The sequence below is a fragment of the Phaseolus vulgaris genome, chromosome 8 (assembly GCF_000499845.2).
Source record: "Phaseolus vulgaris cultivar G19833 chromosome 8, P. vulgaris v2.0, whole genome shotgun sequence".
Classification (NCBI taxonomy): domain Eukaryota; kingdom Viridiplantae; phylum Streptophyta; class Magnoliopsida; order Fabales; family Fabaceae; genus Phaseolus; species Phaseolus vulgaris.
The window spans coordinates 34,822,741-34,847,295 of record NC_023752.2 but is presented as its reverse complement, the minus strand read 5'-3'; the positions used below and the strand labels follow the sequence as shown (position 1 = coordinate 34,847,295).

The window sequence follows — 24,555 nt, the reverse complement described above, 5'->3', positions numbered from 1 at the left end:
CAGGAGCCATCCCAGCACTTTTGCAGAGATTCGACGACGTGCGGTGCGCACATAGTGGCAGAAACAGAGGTTTCTGAGAAGAGGGGAAGTGCTGCGCCACCCAGACCGCGTGGAGGGCAAGGAAAGCCACAACAAGCAAGGGTGCATGAGGCCAAGGAGGGGAAGAAGGTGCGAGAGAAACCTCGTCCCTATGCACCAGGCAAAGACCAGGCAGGGGGCGTGCAAGGGAGAACAACGCCACCCCCGAGATATAACTTCATGGTAGGATTGGCGGATCTCATCGCCTTCCTGCTGTAGCAGCAAGACTACGAGTACCAGAGAAAGATAGATAAGGTGCTTGGAAGGAAGAAGAACGAATGGTGTGAGTTTCATCAGGCTTTTGGCCATACACTTCATTCCTGTTTGGCGCTGGGACACCAACTGGCAGAGTTGGTGAAGTCTGGTTTCCTAGCAGATTACCTGCGTGAGCCGCAGGGTGATCGCGCGTCAGGATCCCAGACTGGAGAACAGCAGCATGAAGTCCCAGTCCATGGGGAAGTGCAGACGATCGCAGGAGGCTTCTCGGGTGGGGGATGCACAGCTTCACAGAGAAGGAGATACGCTCGGTCAGTAATGGCGGTAGATGCGGTGAATGGAGTCATTACCCGGAAGTGGACATCATCTTCAGGAAGGCTGATCTACGGGACGTTGTCCCACACGACAACGACCCTGTGGTCATTTCTCTCATCACTGCGGGAAGGCGAGTGCACCGAGTACTCGTAGATCAAGGAAGTTCGGCAGACGTCATGTTCTGGCCAACATTCAACAAGTTACAGTTATCCCCTGACCAGCTAAGACCGTATACTGGTTGTCTCTACGGTTTTGCAGGGGATCAGGTAGAGGTGCGGGGATACATCGAGCTGAGGACAACGTTCACTGACGGAACGACAGCCCGCACTGAAAAGATAAAGTACCTAGTGGTGAACGCCCCTTCTGCGTACAATGTCCTGCTGGGGAGGCCAACACTCAATAGACTGGGCGCAATACCATCGACAAGGCATATGAAGTTGAAGCTGCCGTCGATGGAAGGGACCGTGATAACCATCAAGTCGGATCAGGCTGAGGCAAGACGCTGTTACGAGAACAGCCTGAAGCAAAAAAGAAGTGTGTGCCATGTCACCACAAAACCACCTCCGGGCGTGCGCGAAGAGCGATCGGTGGTCAGAGAGACACAGGGCGCTCAGAGGATGGAGGATGCTGCGGTGGGGGGCTCCCAAGTAGCCCAAGTTGAAGAAGAAGAAGGCGCGATCATTCCTCGCGAGTCAGGGATCGCGAGAGCGGTCATTGCCAGTGAGAGGAGGCCCCACCCAGCTGAAGGATGGGTCGAAGTGGACATCGGGGGAAGAAAATTCAAGTTGGGGGGATCCCTCGTTGAAGAAGAGCGAAGGCTGATCATGGGTGTGATTGAGAAGCACATGAATGCCTTTGCATGGTTAGCATCCGACATGCCAGGAATCGACCCCGATTTCCTCTGCCATCGTCTGTCGATGGACCCCATGGTTCGACCGGTGCGACAGAGGAGAAGGAAATTCAACGAGGAGAAGAGGAAGGTGATCCACGACGAAGCGCAGAAGCTCCTTGTCGCAGGGCATATCAGAGAAATCCAATACCCCGAGTGGCTAGTGAATGTGGTACTGGTGCAGAAGGCAAGCGGCAAGTGGAGAATGTGCGTGGACTTCACTGACCTCAACAAGGCGTGCCCCAAGGATTCTTACCCCTTACCCAGTATAGATGCTCTAGTCGATAGCGCCTCGGGGGAAAGCTACTCAGCTTCTTGGACGCTTTCTCAGGGTATAACCAGATCAGGATGCACCCAATGGACGAATGCAAGACCGCGTTTATGACAGAACGGTCTTGCTATTGCTACAAGGTCATGCCATTTGGGTTGAAGAATGCGGGGGCTACCTACCAGTGGCTCATGGATAGGGTGCTCTCGCCCATGCTGGGAAGGAACGTACACGTCTATGTAGATGACATGGTGGTTACGTCCCAAGAGAAGAAGCATCATGCAACTGATCTGGAAGAGCTATTCACCACCATTGCCAAGTATAGGCTGAAGCTCAACCCTGAGAAATGCATATTCGGTGTGAAGGCTGGGAAGTTCTTGGGTTTCCTCTTGACAGAGCGAGGAATCGAAGCTAACCCGGAGAAGTGTGCGGCGATCGTGGCAATGAGGAGCCCAACGACGGTGAAGGAGGTGCAGCAGCTCACCGGTCGCTTGGCAGCACTGTCCCGATTTATGTCCGCTGGTGGGGAGAAAGGTCACCCATACTTCCAGTGTCTCAAACGCAACAGCAAATTTCTCTGGACACAGGAGTGCGAGGAGCTTTCGTCAAGCTAAAGGGGTATCTGGCGAGCCCACCAGTCCTGCGAAAGCCCCAGGTAGGCATCCCTCTTCGTCTATACTTTGCTGTTACGGAGAGGGCAGTCAGTTCAGTCCTGGTGCAAGAGCAGGACCAGGCCCAGAGGCCTGTTTACTTCGTGAGTAAGGTGCTGCAAGGCCCTGAAACAAGGTACCAGGCCCTCGAGAAGGCTGCTCTGGCGGTGGTGTTTTCAGCCAGAAGACTCAGGCATTACTTCCACAGCTTCACAGTGGTCGTGATGACTGATCTGCCTATCCAGAACGTGTTGAAGAAACCTGACGTAGCAGGCAGGATGGTCAAATGGGCGGTGGAATTATCAGAGTTTGACATCCAGTACGAGCCCCGAGGACCGATCAAGGGGCAGGTGTTCGCAGACTTTGTAGTCGAGTTGTCGTCAGTCGCGACACCTGCAGAAGGGCTAGATTTCCGATGGGTGTTATCGGTGGATGGCTCCTCTAATCAGCAGGGAAGCGGCGCTGGAGTCATCCTGGAAGGACCAAACGGGGTACTGATCGAGCAGTCCCTCCGTTTTGCCTTCAAAGCTAGCAACAATCAGGCGGAGTATGAGGCCCTGATCGCAGGAATGTTGCTAGCAAGAGAAATGGGAGCAAGAAATCTGCTGGCCAAGAGCGATTCGTTACTGGTCACTGGGCAGGTTACGGGGGAGTTCCAAGCAAAGGATCCCCAGATGGCAGCCTACCTGGAGTATGTGCAGCTCCTGAAGACGTCCTTCACTGAGTTTGAGTTAGTGCATGTGCCAAGAGAGCAAAATGCCCGAGCAGACCTGCTTGCCAAGCTGGCCAGCTCAGGCAAGGGGGGAAGCAGAGGACTGTCATTCAGGAGACCCTGAAGGTGCCGCGCGCGTTCCTATCAGACAACCAGGTGCTTCATGTATACAAGTCAATGGAGCGCCTAACGATCGGTCATCGGTCGTTGACTCAAGAAACGCTAAGAGCACCGAGGGTGAGATCGCGACCCTCAAAGACCGATGAGTCGATGGAGGTCCATGCGGAGAAGGAACCCGACACCTGGATGACACCATACCAGCTATACTTAGAAGATGGTGTACTCCCGCTCGATCTGGCAGAAGCAAAAAGAATAAGAGGGGTTCAAGTAAGTTTACTCTTATAGATGGAAGCCTATTTAGATTTGGATTTTCTCACCCTGTGCAGATCTGTGTACACGGCGAGCAATGCACCAGACTCATGTCTGAGCTGCACGAGGGGGTGTGCGGAAGCCATGTAGGTGGTCGCGCTTTGGCAAGTAGAGTACTCCGCGCGGGGTACTACTGGCCAAAGCTGAAGGAAGATTGCATAAGGTTTGCTCAGCGATGCAAACAATGTCAGCTGCATGCAGATTGGCACAAGGCACCCCCTGAGGAGTTGAGGTCCATCCATAGCCCGTGGCCATTCCATACATGGGGGATTGACATCCTAGGACCTTTTCCCCTGGCGACAAGGCAGATGAAGTTCCTCATTGTGGCCATCGAATATTTCACCAAGTGGGTGGAAGCAGAGCCAGTTGCACAGATCACCGCACAGAAAGTCGAACACTTCGTCTGGAAGAACATTGTCTGCCGCTTCGGAATACCCAAGAGGCTGGTTTCCGACAATGGCACCCAGTTCACAAGTCATCAGCTGAGGAAGATGTGTGAAGAGTTAAAGATACAACAGGTTTTCGCTTCAGTGGAGCACCCACAAACAAATGGGCAGGTGGAGTCAGCAAATCGAGTGCTGCTCAGGGGGCTGAAGCGAAGACTAGACAAGGCCAAAGGAGGCTGGGCAGAGGAGGTCCCCAGAATTGTATGGTCTTATCACACCACCCCACAGTCCAGCACCCATGAGACATCCTTCAGCCTTGTCTATGGGACAGACGCCATGATTCCTGTGGAAATACAGGAGAGCTCCCCCAGATTCTTGAACTTCGTTGCTGAAGAGTCCAATGAAGAGCGTAAGGTGAATCTGGATCTGCTAGACGAAGTGCGGGAAGAGGCCAGAGTCAGTGCCGAAGCTGTGAAGAGAAGAGTAGAGCGGAGGCACAACTCTAAAGTGAGGCCCAGGCGTTTCCAGGAAGGTGATCTGGTGATGAGAAAGGCGCATCAGAATGACATGCAGAACAAGTTATCCCCAAAGTGGACAGGCCCATACAGAGTGGTGGAGACATTAGAGAACGGAGCCTATCGCCTAGAGACTTTGGAAGGAGGAGCAATCCCCAGAACGTGGAACGCCACCCATCTAAAGTTTTATTTCAGTTAAAGTTGTACAGTAATGGCGTTCTCGCGCTAAAAGATACATGCTTTGTATATGGTGGAAACAGTTGAACAGACAAAGGGGCACTCTTTTCCCTAAGGAGGGTTTTTAACGAGGCCACCCAATTAAAGAAAAATTTCCAGCATACCAAGTGTGCTCGAGTATTTAAGTTAAAATCCTCCTTGCCCCAGGTGCAAGTGCAGGTGATTGGTTAGGCCCTACTTGCCCTAGGCGCAAGTACTGGCACCGATCTAAGTCTTCCTCACCCCAGGTGTGAGCGCAAGCAGTTAAAGGTTTGAAAAGCCAGGGGTGCTAGTAAGACCAAGGGGGGGAAAGGAAAGGTTTTGACAAAACGTCCTTACCCACTTGGCATACACCAATATTGGCCCAGTAAGACTCTTAGTCAGAAACCCTTCTCACCCCAGGAGTGAGACAGGGAATGAGCGACTCAACCCGCCAAAGGGTGATGACCTTGGGGAAAGTAAAAGGGGTTAGCGAGAAACACTTTTCTTTCCCCAAGACGAGGCATCACCTTGAGCGATCGATGTCAAAGTCCTTTATGCACTTAGCGCTAGAGCGACAGAGAAAGCTAAGTAAAGACTAAAGAGCGATCACTGATGAGTCGTCAGTAATTGGCTAGTGGTGCAAAGCAGCGCACGAGGACTGTTAAACACCAAGCTGAGGGAATAGCCAGTCGTGATCAAGTAGAAGCAAAAGAGTAAGAGAAGCAGATCGCGCTAAGCCTAAGCTAATTAACACTCAGTCGTGTGCGAAAGGAAAGGTAAAGCCCAAGATCGCGCTGAACCTAAGCTAGCTAACAGTTAGTCGCGCACATAAAGATAAGTGAAGATCAAAGAAAATACAAGGGAAGAAACTTATGCAACAAAAGAAGCATTGAGAGTTTGTATTCACAGTCAAGTCTTATACAAATTTCAGAGTAATAAGAAAATTGTGCAGAAGTTAAAATTACAGAGAAGAGAAAAGTTTAAGGGGCAGGGGGGATGAGCTTTCCATCCACCACTTCATGGTAGATGCTGAACTGCGAGAGGTCCAGGTCTGGGAGAACGCATTTGATTTGCTCGAGTGCTAGCTCGAATCCGTCTGTAAGGGCATCAGCACCCACGTTCATCAAATCAGCCTTCTCCACCTCCAGTTCTTGCCTTGAAGCCTCCGCAACATCTCTCTCAGTGGTGACGGCAGCAAGGGAGGAGGCAGCCTCAGACAGTTTGCCCACCACCTCCTCAAGTCTTTTCTCCCCAGCAGCAGCTGCTTCTTTGGCGGACTCGAGCTCCCCCAATAGCTGAGTGTTCTGTTGGCGCAGGGAGGAAGTCTCGGCCTTAAGCTCCACCACCGTGCAGTCCAAGGAGCTAACAGCTTGCCCCATCAAGATCTCTGTCTTGATGGTCTCTTGGACCTGCGCTAGGTACTCCCTCCTAGCTTTTTCCACCATGCCCCGCATCAACTCCACAGATCCTTGGGCAGCTTCAAAGTCACTTCGCAGTGACTCCTTGTCGTGCTCAAGATCCTTCACCCTCTTCTCCAGGGCTAATTGCTTGCGATGCTGGGTGGAAAACTCCAGAGAGAGCACTACCTGCTTGGCCAGGTGCATATCCACCTCATCACCACTCCACTCGACAAGCTCCCGGTTGCTTATGAGTTGTCAGACCAGGGTGATGACCCTGCTGAAGTTTTCGTGGTTGGTCCCAGAAGTGCTTGGGCGCAAGCTGGACCCCCCACCTTCAGCAGTGGCGGTGGGGATTGGCAGTGGTGGTGGTGGACCCCCAGCAAGATGAGCAGGTGGACCAGGTGATTGGCCTGCTGGGGGGGAAGATGGCAGTTGGGAAGTTGGAGGCAACTGCTGGCCTGGAGAAGGAAGACTTGAGGGCTCTGAGGCAGGTTGAGCACAGGGAGGTGGGGAAGACCCTTCCTCTACTTCCACTACCTCAACCTCGCCAGGCTGGAGAGATGAGGCCCCCTCAACCGCTGCTCTTTTCCTTTGGCGGTGAACAAGAGGAGAGCCTGAGCTCTCCTCTTCAGTTGAAGCCGCAGCAGCAGCAGTAGAAGAGGCGGAAGCTTTCACCAACCTTTTCCTTTTCTTCCCTGGCTCGGGGCCTTCAGCTGGTGCGACCGAGAGTGGAGGGGCCGCAATGGGCTCAGTTGTAGAGGAAGAGGAACCAGTGCCCTTGGCTCCCCTACGTTTGGCAAGCTCCAGTAGGGCCAGCTTCCTGTCTTTCCCCGTCATCGAGTCTGCATACATGGAAAAGGGAAGGGTTAGATGACCAAGATATGCAAGTAAGTTAAAGAACACATAAAAGTATGCATGAAAAAGTGCAGGTATCCGAAGAAGTGCAAGGAAGGCTACCTATATATTTTTTCAGAGCCACCACATCAAATTCATCTTTGATGAGGCGGGCGGAGTTGTACTTGGCCCCCAGGAGCAGCCCACATAGCTCGCGCTCGTAGGGGGCCATAGCTTCGAGGTCCCTGGACTTCTTGAATTCAACTCCAGGAACCCAGTAGAGGGGGTATCCCTCGAGCAGACTTGGACTTTGAGGGGTAGCAGATATCATGTAGAATCTGCCCTTCCAGTCTTTGAAGGATTGCTGGTACAGGCCCAGGAGCACCCGCCCAGGAGCACCCGCCCAGCAACCCCGTTCAGGCTCACCCAGGACCTGTCCCCAGGGTTCTTCGCTTCGAAGAAGTAAAGGAACACGTCCACGGAGGCGTTGTGCCCGAAATGACTGCAGAGGATTTGAAACGCCCGGATGAAGGCCCAGGCATTTGGATGGAGTTGGCAGGGCGCGACGTTTAACTCCATCATCAGCTCCTTTTCGAAGAAAGTGAAAGGGAGGCGCAGCTTTAGTCTTTTGAAAATGGCGGAGTAGATGAAGACAAAGGACACCCCATTGGTGGCCCTGTCATCTACGCAGATAGGCATCCTCGAGGAGGGATGCGGATTTGAATGTTGAAGTCGTTCTCCCTGTCGATGGAGCAGGAAGGCTCATCGGGGTTGCGACTTAGCAGGGACTTGAGATGGCCCTCAGGCAGTAGAGTGGAGGTTTCGGCGAGCAATGCCAGGGGAGCCCATTGGTAGACCCTGGCATTGTCGTGGTAGGAGGTAGCCACAGGCGGTGGTGGAGCTGGCGCACTCGCGGAAGGCTGTGCACCAGAAGAAGAAGCAATGATGCGTGCAGTTTGTTTCAAGCGAGCCATCGTGAGATAGCTGCAAATGGAGGAAAAACGAAAAAGTCAGAATAAATGGGAGAAGGAGGAATGATGAATGTTTCGGTGAAAACAGAAAAGGGAAAGGAAAAGGAGATGCCCAGATGAAAAGAAGAAGAAGAAGCAGAAGCCAGAGTAAGAGCCTGAAAAAACCCTAGCGCGGGTTCGAGAGAGGGAAATGGGGAAGATGAATGCATGATAACTAGAATGATAAATGCAATCGGTAAAGATGACCAAAAAGGGGCCAGGGAAAAGAAAAACCATACCTTGGAATGATCGCAAGAGATTGGGAAGCAGAGAATTTGAAGAAAGATGGGTGCGCAGAAGAGAAGTTCGCAGAGAGTCTGGGAGTTGAATGAAGAAGATGAAGGAACAGTGGAAGGGCGCGCCAATTTGAATAAGAGAAGCGCTAGCGACGCGCAGCGCTGGCCGTTGATGGGGCCACGTGTCGCGGGATTAAGAGAAGAAGCCCAAACGATAAAGAGGCAGCACGTGAGGTGGCACGTGAGGCAGCCCAACTTGCCACGTGGACTGGGGGCACGACCACTTAGTCTCTTCGTTGAGAACGAGTTCTCGACTCGAGACTGGGGGGCTTGTGATCCGATCGGTCATCGGTAGTCGATGACGTCAGCAGCAGAAAACCACGTGGACCACTAGAAGGGTGACACGTGGACCAGGTGGCAGAGAGGTCGGGGGGACGATCGCCAAGAGAGGTGATCGGTGGTCAGTAACCAAGTTACCACCGACAGATCAGGCGGCAGAGAGGTCGGGGGACAGATCACCCAGAATGGTGATCGGTGGTCAGTAGCCAAGTGACCACCAGCAGACCAGTTCCCAGACTCGCGCCTGGAGGCAGAGCGCGATAAGCGAATAAACACTGATCAGTCATCGGGTGTACTGTCATCGGGGTCTCGTGTTACACGCAGTTAAACTGGGACTAAGGTTCCCAGCGAGAGCGTTACGCATGGACCTCACATGAGCACACCTCAAGGAATCATGCACGAGAGTGGCCTGAGGGAACTAGTAAGCCAGTCGGTGATTGGTGATTCCCTCAACCCATTACGTGCATGGCATCGTGAAGGGTAAGTCGTCTACGCAGAGAGTAACGTTTGGTGAGTGTGCCTAGACCAACCACACCTGACGTTCTCCTAAGAGTATGCGATTTACCCAGATAAGAGAAACATCCTGAGTTACTCCGCAAGGGCGTAACTTAGGCACACAAAGAGAAGCGCTAGAGCCCTTCCAGTAAGTGACACGTGTGTGGTTAGATGTGAGTTGCAGGCCTCCACGTGTCATCATCTGAGAGGGGTGCGGTCCAGACAAAAGAGCACTCCGTACCACTGAAGGTACAGACAGGCGCAGCCAAGCGCAGAGACGCGCAGACTCTCACGCTCCCCACTGCTGATTCTGAAGGTACGCTTTCTCTGAAAAGCATAACAAGGTTCTGACACATGCCAGAAAAGCATAACAGAATTCTGTTATGCCCAGAAGCAGGGAAAGAGAGATAAAAGAGAGAATCAGGGGAGAGTGAAGAGGACGAAAAAACAGAGCAAGAGTTCTTTCACACACACATTACTAGTTTCCAGTTTCTGGTGGTTCTGTTGGACTAACTTGATCGTCGGAGTGCAAACGGCCGCTAGAGGCGCCGTCTGTGTGTTTTGCAGGTCACGTTTGGAACGCCAAGAGAAGGTCCCGAGGGTGATTCTGCAGAAGACGCAGTCGCGTAGACAGGGCAGAGAGTGCTACGAAGCGATTCCTCCCGTTCGAGTTGCCGGCAGGATCACTTACGACCCTAAGAAAAATAAGAGCAAGGGACCAGGGCGCCCCAGGGAGAGTAATCGCCCCCCGAGGTATGAGTTTGTGATGGGTTTGGCTGATTTGATCGCCATCCCAAACATAGCTGTCAGGCTCAAAGTGCCTGAGAAAACGGCGGAGAAGATTTTGGGGCCAAAGCCAGACGCATGGTGCGAGTTCCACAAGAGTTTTGGCCACTCTATCAACTCGTGTTTGGCTCTAAGACACCAGCTCGCCGAGCTGGTCAAATGTGGTTTCCTGAAGGATTACTTGCTAGAGAAGCAAGCGGACCAAGCATCAGGGTCTCAACCAGCGAGCAGCGGAGGGCAACAGCACGAGGTGCCTATTCACGGCGAGATCCACACCATAGCTGGCGGATTCTCCGGCGGGGGGTGCACAGCGTCGCAACGAAAGAGGTACGCGAGGTCGATAATGTCAGTGGAAGTCTTTGATGATCACTCGCTCGACGTGGACATCACGTTCACCAAGGGGGACCTCAGGGACGTGGTGCCTCACGACAACAACCCTATTGTGATCTCGCTTGTCACGGCGGGAAGGACCGTCCACCGGGTGCTGGTCGACCAAGGAAGCTCAGCAGATGTGATGTTTTGGCCAACTTTTGAGAAGTTACAACTGTCCCCTGATCAACTAAGACCATATGGGGGCTGCTTGTACGGTTTTTCCGGTGACCAAGTGGAGGTGAGGGGGTATATCGAGCTGAGGACGACTTTCACTGACGGCTTGGCCTCACGAACGGAGAAGATCAGGTATCTTGTTGTAAACGCCCCGTCAGGGTACAACATACTGCTGGGAAGGCCAATGCTCTACAGAACAGGAGCTGTGCCTTCGACAAGGCACATGAAGGTCAAGCTGCCGTCTATGGAGGGTATGATCATCACTATTTGCTCCGACCAGAAGGAGGCGAAGAAGTGTTACGAAAACAGCCTCAAGAACAAGAGGTCTGTGTGCCATGTAACCACAACGCCTCCCCCTGGCGTGGAGCCGGAGCGCGAACCCCGGCGAGTTTCGGATGCGGCGTTAGAGGTGGTTGCCGAGGGTGATGTGCCGATGGGGAATGTAGAGGCGAGGTCGGAGAGAAACTGCTCGGAGCTTGCCAGAGAAACCGGTATCGCGAGGGCCCTGATCGCCAGCGAGAGGAAACCTCAGCCAGTAGAGGAATGGCTCGAGAAGGAGATCAGCGGTAAGGTGTTTAAGTTGGGAAGAACCCTGGATAGCAAGACGCAAGACCAGATCGCCGAGGTAATAAGTAGACACTTGGATGCGTTTGTGTGGGCTGCTTCAGATATGCCGGGGATCGACCCCGATTTCTTGTGCCATCGTTTGGCAATGGACCCCCAAGTCAGGCCCATCTGCCAAAGAAGAAGAAAATTCAATGAGGAGAAGAGACAGGCGATCAAATAAGAGACGCAGAAACTACTTGCAGCGGGCCACATCAGGGAAATCCATTATCCAGAATGGCTCGCTAACGTTGTCCTGGTCAAGAAGAGCAGCGGAAAATGGCGGATGTGCGTTGACTTTACAGACGTAAACAAGGCCTGCCCGAAGGACTCTTACCCTCTGCCAAGCATAGACGCCCTAGTAGACAGTGCATCAGGGTGTAAGCTGCTCAGTTTTCTGGATGCCTTCTCGGGGTACAACCAAATCAAAATGCACCCCATGGACGAAGAGAAGACCGCCTTCATGACGGAAAGGTCATGTTATTGCTACAAGGTAATGCCCTTCGGGTTGAAGAATGCAGGGGCCACATACCAAAGGCTGATGGACAAGGTGCTCGCGCCCATGCTCGGAAGGAATGTGCAGGCATACGTCGACGACATGGTCGTGACGTCCCTGGAGAAAGACAAGCATGTCACAGACTTGGAAGAGTTGTTCATCATAATAGCCAGGTACAAGCTAACACTGAATCCTGAAAAAGTGCGTTTTTGGTGTAGAAGCAGGGAAATTTCTGGGGTTTCTCCTGTCAGAGAGGGGAATTGAGGCTAACCCCGAGAAGTGCGCCACCATTTTGGCAATGAGGAGCCCCACCAATGTGAAGGAGGTGCAGCAACTCACGGGGCGGATGGCCGCCCTGTCTCGATTCGTATCGGCAAGCGGAGAGAAGGGCCACCCATACTTCCAATGTTTGAAGAGGAACAACAGATTTGTTTGGACAAAGGAGTGTGAGGAGGCCTTCGTAAAGCTCAAGGAATATTTGGCGAGCCCTCCAGTTCTGTGCAAGCCCCAAGACATAACACCCCTCAGGCTGTACTTTGCCATAACTGAGAGGGCGATCAGCGCAGTGCTAGTGCAGGATCAGGACCAGATCCAAAGGCCCATATATTTCGTTAGCAAGGTGCTGCAAGGCCCGGAGGTAAGGTACCAAGCCCTAGAAAAGGCAGCATTGGCGGTTGTATTCTCGGCGAGGAGATTGCGCCATTACTTCCAGAGCTTCACGGTACTGGTGATGACTGATCTGCCAATCTAAAAGGTTTTGAAGAAGCCCGATGTGGCTGGAAGGATGGTGAAGTGGGCGGTCGAGCTTTCGGAGTTCGACGTCAAGTCTGAACCCCGGGGATCGATCAAAGGGCAAGTCTTCGCCGATTTCGTGGTCGAGTTGTCCTCCGAGGTGGCACAGAACGCCGAGGGTGACCTTCGCTGGGTACTCTCTGTTGATGGGTCGTCCAACCAGCTGGGCAGCGGGGCTGGGGTCATTTTGGAAGGGCCCAACGGAGTGTTGATAGAGCAGTCATTGAGGTTCGCTTTCAAAGCAAGCAAAAACCAAGCAGAGTATGAGGCTTTGATCGCTGGAATCTTGCTGGCTAAGGAAATGGGGGCGAGAGTGCTGATGGCCAAGAGCGACTCGCTGTTGGTCACAGGACAAGTAAGTGGCGAGTTCCAAGCCAAGGACCCACAGATGACAGCCTACTTGGAGTACGTGCAAGAGCTAAGAAGATCTTTCGCTTCATTTGAAGTGGTGCACGTGCCAAGAGAACAGAATGCCCGAGCTGACTTGCTAGCCAAGCTCGCCAGTTCGGGCAAGGGGGGCAGGCAGAGGACTGTCATTCAAGAAACTTTGAAAGCGCCTCGAGCATTCGTGGCAGACCACCAAGTTCTCCACGTTTGTAGATCAATGGGAAGACCGGCGAGAAGTCATAGATCTCTAACGCAGGAAACTCTAAGGGCGCCGAGGGTCAGAGCGCGCCCAGCGGAAGGGGCAAGATCGATGCAGGTTTGCGCTGTCCACGAGCCAGACACGTGGATAACGCCTTACCAACGTTATTTAGCGGATGGTGTGCTTCCAGTTGACTCAACTGAGGCCAGAAAAATAAAGAAGAGCTCCAACAAGTTTACCCTTATTGACGGCGAGCTGTACAGGTTTGGATTCACACACCCTCTTCTTGTATGTATACACAGAGAGAAGTGCACGAGGATTATGGCTGAGCTCCATGAGGGAATTTGTGGGAGCCACGTTGGAGGTCGATCGCTGGCGACAAGGACTATCCGTGCTGGCTATTACTGGCCCACGATGAGAGAAGATTGCAAGAGATACGCCTAGCGTTGCAAGCAATGCCAGCAGCACGCCGATTGGCACAAGGCACCCCCAGAAGAGCTGAAGTCGATTTACAGCCCCTGGCCGTTTCATACTTGGGGAATTGACATTCTGGGACCCTTCCCGTTGGCGATCAGGCAGATGAAGTACTTGGTAGTGGCGATTGAATACTTCACCAAGTGGATCGAAGCGGAGCCAGTGGCCCAGATCACCGCACACAAGATCGAGAGCTTTGTATGGAAGAACATAGTATGCCGGTTTGGTGTGCCTAAACGCCTGGTTTCAGACAATGCGACTCAGTTTGCAAGTCACCTCTTGAAAAAGCTGTGCGAAGAGGTGGGGATACAACAGGTGTTTGCATCCGTCGAGCACCCACGGACGAATGGCCAAGTGGAGTCTGCCAATCGGGTGTTGCTGAGAGGTTTAAAGAGAAGATTAGAGAAAGCTAAGGGATCGTGGGCTGAAGAGGTACCCCACATAGTTTGGGCATACCATACCACTAAGCAGTCAGGAACCCACGAGACCCCCTTTAGTTTGGTTTATAGATGTGATGCGATGATTCCAGTCGAAATCCAGGAAAGCTCACCGAGATTCCTGAACTTTGTGGCGGAAGACTCGAACGAAGAAAGAAGAATGAATCTGGATTTGCTGGATGAGGTCAGGGAGGAGGCGAGAGTTAAGGCCGAAGCAGTAAAGAGAAGAGTTGAGCGAAGGTACAACTCTAAGGTAATGACAAGGCAGTTTAGTAGCGGCGATCTGGTGATGAGGAAGGCCCATCAGTATGAGATGCAGAACAAGTTATCGCCTAAGTGGACGGGACCGTTCAGAATAACCGAGGTGCTCGGGAATGGCGCCTACCGCTTGGAGGCGTTAGAAGGAGGGGCGATTCCTCGCACTTGGAACGCCACACATCTCAAGTCGTATTACAGTTAAAGCCTTGTAAGTAAAGACGAATATGAAGAAATTTGAATAGTTTCTGTTAAAACAATTTCAAGGGGGCACTCTTTTTTCCTAAGGAGGGTTTTTAATGAGGCCACCCAATAAAGAAGAGTTTTTCAAAGTTTAAAGCTTCTATGTTTGCATGCTTATGGCTTTGAGAGTTTTAGAAAAAAGGCCTTATTACTCGTATGTGATCTAGGGCAACAGTAAAGTCATATTGCATGCTTCAATGAGTAAAAGTTTTAAAGTCCTCATCGCCACTCGGCGATCAGAGGCACTAGTATAAAGTTTTAAGTCCTCATCGCCACTCGGCGATCGGAGGCACTAGTATAAAGTTTTCAAGTCCTCATCGCCACTCGGCGATCGGAGGCACTAGTATAAAGTTTTCAAGTCCTCATCGCCACCTAGCGATCGGAGGCACAAGTATAAAGTTTTTAAGTCTTTGTCACCACCTGGTAATCAGAGGTGAAAGTTAAGTTTTAAGTCCTACTCCCCAAGAACGAGTTCAGGCGAGAACAGATCATAAGTCCTACTCGCCAAGAACGAGTTTAGGCGAGAACAGATCATAAGTCCTACTCGCCAAGAACGAGTTTAGGCGAGAACAGATTAAGAAGTCCTACTCGCCAAGAATGAGTATAGGCGAGAGTTCAGAGCAAGATGACAGGTATGTCCAGTATGAGTTAAAATCCGGGCGCCTAGTCCTTGAGCAAGGGTTAAGGGATTCCTTCGGGACGCCCCCTCCTCAAGTATGAATGGCTAGCCCCGGTACCAGATAACAGTTAAAATCCGGGCACCTAGTCCTTGAGCAGGGGTTAAGGGATTCCTTCGGGATGCCCCCTCTTCAAGTATGAATAGCTAGCCCCGGTACGAGATGAGATTAAAAGTCCTCAGTGCATCCAGGGGAAAGGTAGTCCTGGGCAAGTTGAGGCACCAGAGAAAGTCCTCCTCACCCTCAAGTGAGTTCAGGCGAGATGAGATTGAAAGTCCTTAGCGCATCCAGGGAAAAGGTAGCCCCTGGGCAAGTTGAGGCACCAGAGAAAGACCTCCTCGCCTCGAGCGAGTGTAGGCGAGAAAAGATTAAAAAGCCCTACTCGTCGTTGCAAGTGTAGGCGAGAAGAGATTAAAAAGACCTACTCGCCGTGAGCGAGAATAGGCGAGAAGAGATTAAAAGTCCTCCTCGCCTAGAGCGGGTGTAGGCCAGAACAGATATAAGACCTCTTTGCGAGAGCGAATTGAGGCGAGATTGCAAGTTTCTCAGTGCATGAAGGGGGAGAAGAGAAGGATCTGAAAGGCAGCTCTACCCCCTAATGAGGGAAGAATGGTCAAGATCAAGTTGTTTTAGATTAAAGGCTCAGGGAAGGCAGAGGGGGATCCGTTGAAGGCAGCTCTCCTCCCAGAATGAGCAAAGTTGATAGCTCAAGATACGAGGCAGCTCCGCAGAGGACGCCTTGGCAGTCAAAAAGGAAAATAGCATCCGAGGAAGCCCATGGCTTCGTGTTTGAAGCTCGAAAGAATAAGTACACGGCGAAGACTAAGTTAGCAGAGTTTGAGGCGATGACATAGAAGTGAGCATATCACTTGGCAGGTCAGGCGAGCTAGATTTCAGATACGAAGATTGACCCACGCCTACTGCCTACAAGAGTTAGTCAGTTATATCAGATGATTACGCAGCAGATAAAGGCGAAACCATGCGTACATTGAAGGAGAAAATGGAGTAGTGAACTTCTTAGTCTTTCCGCTGAAAACAAGTTATCAGCTTAAGACTGGGGGGCTTGTGTACCGACCAGGTCATTAGGCGTGATGACGTGTCTTGCACGTGCTCGGGTGGGGCGTGCTCAATGGAATGCGTCGGCTAGAAAAGATGAATGGTTCAGAAGTGGGCATAGTCGCCGATTGCTGAATTGGCGTTCTCCGATCTCTAGTGTGCGTAACCGGCGGTCACCAGAGTTACGTCGCAGTCGCCGTATGAGAGCGCTAGGAGAACGGATGATCAGAGATCGCTGTTCAGAAGTGGGCATAGTCGCCGATCGCTGAATTGACGTTCTCCGATCTCTAGTGTGCGTAACCGGCGGTCACCAGAGTTACGTCGCAGTCACCGTATGAGAGCGCTAGGAGAACGGATGATCAGAGATCGCCCGGGAATGCTAGGAGATCGGGTGGTTTACACGCCGCCACAAGGAGCACATCGCCGGATCTCCCAGCAAACTCAGTTAAAGCTGTTGAAGGCTCCGAAGGGTAATTTCAAGTGTGTAAGTTCAGTAAGACGATTGTGGCACCAGCATGAGGCATGAAGGTCGAGTGGGTTGGGGGGAACACCTTGCTCATCAGCGACAGGATTCCCAGAGTGGACATTTGTTGGTGGCAAGGTTTCCCCAGCTAGAACATGCATGGCGTAGCAGTAAGGAGGGTGCCATTCGCGATGAGCGATATCACAGAGATGATGCACTTTGTTGCATCCGATACTCGCCTTGTCGGGTGGTGTTTCACAGCGCATTATGTGCTAGGTTGCTCCTTAAGTTGAGGACTTAGCTGTGCGGCTGGTTACTACACAAGAATGACGTTCAAGTTGCCCCAATCCAGATGACGACACGTGTACGGTTGGATGTCACCAGTTACTCCAACTTAGATGATGACACGTGTAGGGTTGGGAGCAATGGAGAAATGACGCTCAAGTTGCCTTAGCTCAGATGACGACATGTGTAGGGCTGGGCGCTACCTGCTAACCCAGCCCAGATGGCGACACGTGCAAGGCTGGATGCGAGCCACGCGTCCAAAAGCATAACGACCTGGAGAGAGAAGAAACCTAGCTATAAAGGTAACCTTAATAGAATCTGCAGAGGTACGTCTTTCATTACGGCTGATACTGCTAGGGTCGTGTGCCTACAGTACGGTCCTACAGAGCATATTCTCTCTTAGTTTTTGGGTGTTCTTGTCACTGACTTGAGCGTCGGAGCGCCACCGGCCGCAAAGGCGCCACTGTGTGTTTTTCAGGTTCTCAGAGAGGCTATCTGTGGAGTGGACCTGGAGGGCACGTGGTGTCAAGCTGCTGAGGAAGATCGTGACGAGGCAACGCTCTTGCGCTAAGTCAACCAGCAGGATCAGTTATTGGAATTAAAATCATTGGATTTCTTGTTTCCATACCTATATTTGTTGTTGTCTTTGTTGTGGTTTCTCTTTAGGAATTTGTTGAACTTTCTTGACACCAAGCTAAGGTTTTCCTCATCACTCTCATCACTGGATTCTTGTTTTCCTTTGTGCTTGGAAGCTTTTAAGGCTATGCTCCTTGTGTGCTTGTCTTCACTCTCTTGAACATTGAGTCTATTCATCTCTAACTCATGTTCCCTAAGCTTTCCAAGCAAAGAAGCAACACTTAATGATGTTAGATCTTTAGATTCGGAAATAGCAGTTACCTTGGGTTGCCATGCTCTATCAAGACATTTCAAGATCTTGATGTTCAGCTCTTCTTTATCAAAGGTCTTGTAAAGACTCATGAGATGATTGATGATGTGCGTGAATCTTTTCTGCACCTCAGCAATTGTTTCTCCTTTAAGCATTTTGAACATCTCATACTCTTGGATTAGAGCATGCTTCCTAGATCTCTTCACCTCATTTGTTCCTTCATGAGTGACTTCCAAGGTGTCCCACATTTCTTTTGACGATTTGCATTGAGAGACCCTGAAAAACTCATCAGAATTTAAAGCAGAGGTTATAATATTTTTGGCAATGCAATTGAATTTGGCCTTTTTGCTTTCTGCATCAGTCCATTAAGACCATGGTTTCTCAATGAAAGATCCATCTTTTTCAAACTTTGGAACAAAAGGACCATTTTCAATTGCATCCCAAATTCCTTTGTCAAGTGATTCCATAAATATTTTCATTCTCACTTTCCAAAATTGGTAGTTCAAACCATAAAACAGAGGTGGTTTGTTAATTGAAGCACCTTCCCCAAAAGGTAGTCTATCAGCCATTTTAAAAACAGTTTTAGGATCAACTTGAATAACTTTCAAGAACCAAGCTCTTGATGCCAATTGTTAGAATGGATGGCTTTAAACTAGAGGGGGGGGGGGGATTGTTTAAAGAGGGTTTTCGCAAACTTTTAAAACAAGAACGAAATTATCTCAAGAAACAATTGATAAGAAATTCAGTTTGCCAAAACAGCAACAAAAAACAGCAGTACCAGAAAAACAATCGGTTGTTTATTGCAGCAAACAAACAACACTGAATTTAAAGAGTTAGGGATAGAGAGATTGCACACAGATGTTTATACTGGTTCACTCCAAATCCAAAGCTACATCCAGTCTTATCAGAAACCCCGAGGAAATCCACTAAGCCATCACACCTTGATCACTTACACCACAACCAAGAAAGTGACCTTGATCACCTCAAGACACACACTCTTCTTGGCCAACACATCAACACTAAGATTGCTGATCTTGATCCTCTCAAGAACACACAACCAATCTCAGCAAACACAGAAACGAAACTTGTTTCACAGAGTACAAGGATTACACTTGTTACAAAAGATAATCTAAAATCAATACAAGCAGAATCCTATTCAACACACTTTGATCAATCACAAACTCTAAGCAATCTCAGCTCTTTGAAAAACTCAAAAACTCTTTTCAAAATCTTGTAAAAGATTTTTACTCAAATCTGTTTTTCTGAATTTATTCAAAGATGTTGTTTGTTATCAAATCTTAACAAACTCTTAAATTGCATTAAAAGATTGGTCAAAGCATTTAATGACTGGAGGTAAGCAGTTAAATCATTTAAAGCTCAGTCAAAGATAAAACAGTTTTTCTGTTATGGTCCCAAAATAAACAATCGGTTGTTTCCTCGAATCAATCAGTTGTTTTGGTTCTAATAGTTCAACCATTTGAAAATTAGTTTTCAATCTTTTCTCAAAACATCTAAGTATAAACAATTGGTTGTTTCGACAAAACAATCGGTTGTTTTAACTTAGTTTGAAAGACATTTTACTTTCACAAAGATTGAGAATGCCTATGCTTTAGATTTAATCAAAAGGTGGATTACAACACTCAAACTACCCAGAACTAAACTAAAACAGCACAGCAACAACAAGCTCAACCAAGGCTTCAACATCCTTCAAAGGGTTTGGATTCTTCAAAGCTTGAACACCACTTGGTTCAACAAAACAGACTTTCAACACAGCTTTATTGACCCAAATCTTTTCGTAATTGATATCTGCAACAGTCAGAAATTAAAAAGAGATTAAATCCATTCTTTCACAATGCTATTAGATACAAAACAATCGGTTGTTTTGAGGAAACAATCGGTTGTTTTTCTGCAGCAGCAAAACAAATTTTGAATTTTTAATCATGAGCAGAAAGGATTCAAATAAGATGTATTTGAATATTTTAAAAGAGATATTTAAGCATGAATATGAATTTAAGAAGGAATTAAAGATAGAGATAAGGAAGGTCTTATCCTTTATGATATTCTTTCAATGAGTCATATGCTTTTTGAGAGCCTTGGACTGATACATAACATTGATTCAGCTTCAATGTTAGTTTTTTTCTTCCAAGAACCTGATCATATGACTCAGTTCCACATATTCCTCTAGATTCCCTGCATAAACATGAATTCAAGCAACAAGGTTTGATCCCCTTACAAAAGTGAGTCCACATGGTTTAATTTTCTCATCTGAAACCTCACAACCTTTAAGAATCCATTTCATAAAGCCTCTGGGAACAAAAAATTTTCTTATTTTGCAGAATCTAACATAATGGCCTTTCTTTATGCAATAAAAGCATGTAACAACCGGTTGTTTCGACTTAACAATCGGTTGTTTTACTAGCTTTCTTGAAAAACTTTTTGAAAACTTATCTTGCTTGTTTTGTGGATTAAAACCTAATCCAGCTCTTCCAAAAACACAGTTTTGAGATGCCAAGACATTCTCAAAGTTGGATTTTCCTTTTGAAAGCTTATCCACAGTACTTACAAGATAATGCACTTTCCTTTCAAGATTTTCACAATTTTCACAAATGAGAGTATCACACTTGCAAGAAGACTTTTTGCAATTTGTTTCAAGATTTTTATAATCCCTTTTTGATTTTTCCAGCTCTTCTTCAAGTGCCTTAACTCTCTTTTCAAGCCAGCTGTTAAGATCTTTCAATCGGTTGTTTGAAAGAACCAATCGATTAGCTTCATCATGTGTTTCTTGAAAAGCTTCAAGCAATTCACTATAATTTTCTTCATTTAAAGAAGCACATGAACTTACTTCACTTGAGCTGCTTGATTCATCATCTTCTTCAGCAATCAAGCATATGTTTGCCCTTTCTTCTTCACTTGATGAGGAAACTTCATTCTCATCCCAAGCTACGTAGTCCCTTTTTGACTTTCCCTTCTTTTTTTTGTAGCTTGACTTTTTCTCCTAGCTTTCTTTGTTTGGGCAATCTGCCTTTATGTGCCCTTGCTCACCACAACCAAAACAGGTATAGTTATTGGAATTAAAATCATTGGATTTTTTTGTTTCCATACCTTTCTTTGTTTGTGTCTTTGTTGCGGTTCCTTTTCAAGAATTTGCTAAACTTTCTAGATAGCAAACTAAGGTTCTCTTCATCACTTTCATCACTGGATTCTTGCTTGTTTTTGTGCTTGACAGCTTTTAAGGCAATACTCCTTACATGCTTGTCTTCGCTATCTTGAACATTGAGTCGATTCATTTCTAACTCATGTTCCCTAAGCTTGCCAAACAAAGAAGCCATACTCAATGATGTTAGATCTTTCGATTCAGATATAGCAGTTACCTTAGGTTGCCAAGACCTATCAAGACACTTGAGGATCTTGATGTTTAGCTATTCTTTTTCAAAGGTTTTGTCAAGGCTCATGAGATGATTGATGATGTGTGTGAACCTTTTCTGAACTTCAGCAATTGTCTCACCCTTGAGCATTCTGAACATTTCATACTTTGGGATTAGAGTATGCTTTCAAGCTCTTTTCACCTCATTGGTACCTTCGTGAGTTACCTCCAAAGTGTCCCACATTTCCTTTGCTGATTTGCATTGAGAGACCCTGAAAAATTCATCTGAATTCAAGGCAGAAGTTATTATGTTTTTAGCAATGAAATCAAATTTGGCCTTCATGCTTTCAGAATTAGTCCATTGAGACCAAGGTTTTTCAATGGAAGATCCATCTTTTTAAAATTTTGGAACAAATGGGCCATTTTCAATTGCATCCCAAATACCTTTGTCAAGTGATTCTACAAAGATTTTCATTATGACTTTCCAAAATTGGTAGTTCAAACCACAAAACAGAGGTGGTCTGTTGATTGAAGCACCTTGCCCAAAAGGTAGTCTATCAGCCATTTAAAAACAGTTTTAGGATCACACTTGAATAAATTTCAAGAACCAAGCTCTGATACCAATTGTTAGAATGTATGGCTTTACACTAGAGGGGTGAATGGTTTAAAGAGGGTTTTCACAAACTTTTAAGTCTAGAATGAAATTACTTCGAGAAAACTTGAATAAGAATTCAGTTTGCCAAAACACAAAGCAAATAAGCACAGCACCAGAAAAACAATCGATTGTTTCGCAGAAACAATCGGTTGTTTATACTAGTTCACAAATATAAAACTAAATTTAAAGAGTTCAAAGGATAGAGAGATTGAACACACAGGTTTATACTGGTTCACTCTTAACCAAGAGTTACATCCAGTCTTCCCAGAAACCACTGGGGAATCCACTAAGCAATCAACCCTATATTACTTACAACACCACCAAAGAAGTGACCTTGATCCCCTCAAGACACACACTTCCTTTGGCTAAGGACAACACCACTAAGAATGCTGATCTTGACAACCTCAAGAACACACAACAGTTCTGATGGAAGAGGCCCCAAAACCAATCCTTTGAGAGGCCACTAAAATGCTACAGTGAGGCAACCACTAGAGTCATGGTCAAAGAGGGGTCAAGAGGACACATTTTTGCTGTCATAGAATCTAGTGTGTGATAGTTCTTCTTACTTTTCTAGTCAAAGTAGAGTCATTTTGTAAATGTGAAGAAACATGCAAAGTGGTACTTAAAAGGCTAAACCTAAGTTTAATTAGAAATATCCATTTCTAAGTAAACTTAGCACCGGCCCAATTAGCTAAGCCTAATGGGCGTAAATTCTAGACCAACCACACAAGGAAGGATTCTAGAACCTACCTCCATGTGCCATCACTTTGCATTTTCTCTCCTTTTTCTCTTAGCAAATCCAGCCATGTGAAAGCTAGGTGCACCATGTGCTCACATTTTCCATGTGCTCCCATGTTCTCCCATGTGCTCACATTTGCATGTAATTTGGATAGCATTTTCCCTTCATTTACATGTGCATTTACGGTCCTCCTAGGCTATTTAAGGAGGAGCCTACCTCATGTAAATCCAAGATTATTTTGAGTATAGATATGCTGCCAAATTTGTGCCATACATACTCCTTGCCTAAATCTCTCTAGATTTAGGGCTTTAATCTTCATCTCTTTCACCAACCAAAAGGAGCTGGCCGAACGTCTCCTAATTCCCTACCTATCATGCACCTACAAGGCTACCACACCTCCTAGGAGGGCCTTGATCCATCTACAAACCATTAAGCTTCCGCAAACCACCCAAAAACCATAAAAGAGAAGAGCTCAATGCCATCATTTGGTATCTAGAACTATGGTCTTCAAGAGATAAGTATCTATTTTCATTTTTCTTCTTGAGTTCTTCTTATCTTCATGTTGTTCATCTTTTGTTCATCTTGTCTTGTTGTTTTACGTTTTGAATTTGATTTGGATGCTATTCTAAGCATTTCAATCAGTAGAAATTGTTCAATTTGTGCTTGAGCATCATATTTTCAATTTTGTGTAGGATTCCATGGTGAATTGCGTTGCTGTTTTTATTTTAGGATATTTGAGTCTTGCTTGAATTTCTATTTGGTTCATATGATGTGTTTGAGTCATTTTATTTTCTGGATCTATAAGTTTTGTCTAGTCATGTAATTTCAAAATTGTCAACAAATCTTAGTAGTACTTTTCTTGATTAATTTGTTTCTTGTTTTTATTTGAGTGCTTAATCTGAATTCTGTTTTGATTTGATCCTTTGTTGCATTTTTCCTTTTAGTTTGAGTTCATATTTGTATGCTAGATCCATACAAATTCCATCACATTCATTCCATTGTGTTTTTGAAGTATCTCATTCTGTTTTTTTTAATTCCAGATTTAGAATCCTTTGTTTTAACAAATTTTGTTCTGGCTGTTTTGTTTTATGAAAATTAAATACGTCAAAATAAAATTATGAGATTCAGGATTTCAGTGGTTTGAAGTGTTAGCAAAAGAGGACAAAAAGAATCAGTTGAAAAAAACAAATAGAAAAAAAAAGATAAATCACACAAAAAATGTGTGCATTCTGGCGCTTTGGGCACTGATTTTAGAAAAATTATCACACTTAATTGGTTCATGTGCTTGGAGTGAAACCAACGCCAAAAGTTTTTTAAGACACTGAATTGTTTGTGTTTAAATTTTCAGAAGCAAATACAAAATAGCCAGCTCAGTAGTGCTATTTTGGTTTTTCAAATCAAATCTAGTGCCAATCTTTAGGTTCCTTTTGTGTGCCATCCTTTATTGAGTGCCTATTTTATTTGCTTGTCCAATTCATTCTGAACTCTTTCTAGTTGTGTCATATCATTAATTCCAATTGCAGTGGTGCTTTTTTTAAAATTTAATTGTTTCTTGCTTTCTTTTCTTGACCTCTATATTGTTGGTGGATAAATTTCAATTGGTGCTTGTTGAGTGGAAATTGACTTGAGGAGAGTCTAGCTCTACTTGGTAGGTACTGTTTTGGAGAATTTAATTGCTTAAATCATAAGAGGATCAAGTCAAGGGGCAGCAACAAACACAAATACCAAAATACACCATACACTTTGAAGGGCACAAAAAAGAAGAGTCACAACAAATCAAAGGAGTGCATAGCTGAAATTTAATTTGTGCAATTTAATTTCTTTGCATTTCTTAAATTGTAATTACATTTCACTCTTGTTAATTAGTGGATTAATCACGAATTAGACGGTGAGTGTGTCTTCAAACCTAGGAACGACTAGTTTAACCTTTCTAGGTTAGCCTTTCTTAATTGTTTTAGCTAGATTTCCTCACGTCAATATTTGTTTAAATCTTGCTTCAATTTGCTTATGCTTATCTTTGTTTAAAGCTTTGATAAATTGCTTTAGTTGTTAAATAGCTTTCCATTGTTTTTTTTTTCTAGCATAAAATTTGATTTCTCCATCATCATTGTGTTCTAAGTGATTTGCTTAAAAAAAGAATTGTGTGAAGATTTTGAGGGATAGTTTTTGGCTAAGGCAAGATTTGGTACTTAAGTAGTCCTTTGTTACTCACCTCTCTTACCTCACTAGCGCATAAATGCTA

General features: G+C 47.0%; 2 protein-coding genes across 2 annotated transcripts in view; both read right to left on the bottom strand.

The window, feature by feature from the left end:
- The window catches only part of LOC137825004 (uncharacterized), a 29,834-nt gene extending 23,574 nt beyond the window's left edge, over positions 1–6,260 (bottom strand). Inside the window, exon 1 of the mRNA XM_068630677.1 lies at positions 5,771–6,260. Coding sequence (XP_068486778.1) covers positions 5,771–6,260 — 490 coding nt within the window. The remainder of the gene's footprint in view (positions 1–5,770) is intronic.
- Positions 6,261–6,311: 51 nt separating this feature from the next.
- Positions 6,312–6,893, bottom strand: LOC137825003 (uncharacterized). Its single transcript, XM_068630676.1, has one exon. The coding sequence runs from the start codon at positions 6,891–6,893 to the stop codon at positions 6,312–6,314; it is 582 nt and encodes a 193-aa protein (XP_068486777.1).
- Between the last annotated feature and the right edge of the window lie 17,662 nt (positions 6,894–24,555).